General features: G+C 45.7%; 1 protein-coding gene across 1 annotated transcript in view; it reads left to right on the forward strand.

Moving 5' to 3' along the window:
• LOC119591569 (gamma-butyrobetaine dioxygenase-like) overlaps positions 1–1,781 on the forward strand; it is an 11,542-nt gene that overhangs the window by 2,814 nt on the left and 6,947 nt on the right. The window contains exons 4-6 of the mRNA XM_037940331.1: positions 66–197; positions 798–991; positions 1,563–1,668. Coding sequence (XP_037796259.1) covers positions 66–197; positions 798–991; positions 1,563–1,668 — 432 coding nt within the window. The remainder of the gene's footprint in view (positions 1–65; positions 198–797; positions 992–1,562; positions 1,669–1,781) is intronic.

A 1,781-nucleotide genomic window follows, 5' to 3' on the forward strand; every position in this document is an offset into this window, starting at 1 on the left:
CTCCGCAGCCCCTGCCCCTCCTTCCCGGCCTTTGAACCGTGACTCCGTCCCAGTGATCCCCGCAGGTGCTGGCTCCTGAAGTGCGGCTGAAGTGGCGCAGCGGCCACGAGAGCCTCTTCCACGGCCGCTGGCTCCGGGACCACGCCTTCGCGGAGTCTTCCCGCGGGAGACAGAGGGCCTTCGCCGCCCTCGCCAAGGTAGGTCTCGTGTCCTTTTCTCCTTCTGGGCCCGGGTGATGAGACCTTTTTCATCACTCACTTAGTTGACTGTGTTCTTCGTTGTTTCAAGACAGATGTGCAACGTTTAATCGAGAGAGAGAGGAAAAAAATGCTAAAGGACATTGCCGCTCTTCCCCTTTTCACAGGCACATCGAACTGCTCATACTCACACCTGAATGCTTCCTCTTTTTCGTATTGATAATTTTCTTCCTCTGTCACTTCTAATGCGCTAATAACAGAGAGTAATGTGAAAAAATAGTGTAGAGTTGCGATTAATTCAACCCAGTTGTATGCACCTATTTTGATTCACGATCTTTTATGGACTACTTAATATTTTTTCTTACCTTTCCGTGTTTTCATCTGGACTTCTATTTAACTATTTTATCGAATAAGGGATGTAATCTCGCTTTTCTTGTCCTTTTTCTATTTCCTGGCAATAGCACTTTCCATTTTTCCCCGTGCAAGGCCCATGAAGACTGGTGTGTAATGCATGTGGGAAGTTCTATTATTATAAATCCAAATACGCCAGACGATACAGCAAACGACGTATCTTTGTCTACAGTTCTACTTACTCCGCAGGACCTGTGGGGACCAGGCTTCACCGTGGATGCCTTTGAGTTTGCGGAGCTGATGGAGGATGAAGCAACTCTCCTGAAGTGGCTGGTCAGCTTGGAGAAGAAGGGCATCACCCTGATCAAGAACACGCCTCAGGAGCCCAAAGCTTGCTTCAGCATCGTCAATAAAGTTGGCTTCGTTAAGCCCACGCATTACGGGTGAGCTTTTTTTGAAGTGCGAAGCGCAGCATTGCCTCGCCCTCGCTAGGGACCTGATCTGAGACGAAGGAAACAGAGCTCAGGGAACCAAACGCAGAAAGGTACAGCCTGTTTTTCCCTTGGAAGAAGGGGTTCTCTTTCGCCTTCTGTGGTGATGGAGAGAAGAGAGAGGAAAGCTTTCTTATAATTTCACTGTTAATTGCACTTCTTACTTCACAGCTCCGTCACCGTTCTTTTCATTAAAAAGCGTTAAAGTTGGAGGGAAAGTAAGGAAGTTGGTGGAAACCATAGTCGCCATACAGAAAAGATATGGAGGAAAATGAATAATTTCGCAGTCAGAGGGGTATAATTACATTGTTCTTAGAAGTGGGATGGTTGTGCACCTAGACTACCCATTGGCATAAGAAAAAGCAAGACGTATCGGTATATCTAATGTTCTTATTTTCATGATAGTCATTCGAATCTTCTATACAGATACCTGGCTAGGCTATAAATCAATAAGAGTAATTTTAATGCACAGCAGCTATTGCATTTACCCTTTTCTGAACTAACCCAATCAACGTTATTGCAGGATGCATTACCCCATCAGGAACAAGGTCGGAGCAAACAGCCTGGCCTACACAGACTCCAGACTGGGCATGCACAATGACCTCCCTTACTACCATCATGTGCCAGGGGTAAGGTGCAATCCACGTTTCCTCTCCTATTTAGAGATATGGTCTTCCATTTTCGCTAGAATAACCATATATGAATATATAATAGAAAGGTAATATATACATGCACACACACA

This window comes from Penaeus monodon, chromosome 28 (genome assembly GCF_015228065.2).
Source record: "Penaeus monodon isolate SGIC_2016 chromosome 28, NSTDA_Pmon_1, whole genome shotgun sequence".
NCBI classification, from domain to species: Eukaryota; Metazoa; Arthropoda; class Malacostraca; order Decapoda; family Penaeidae; genus Penaeus; species Penaeus monodon.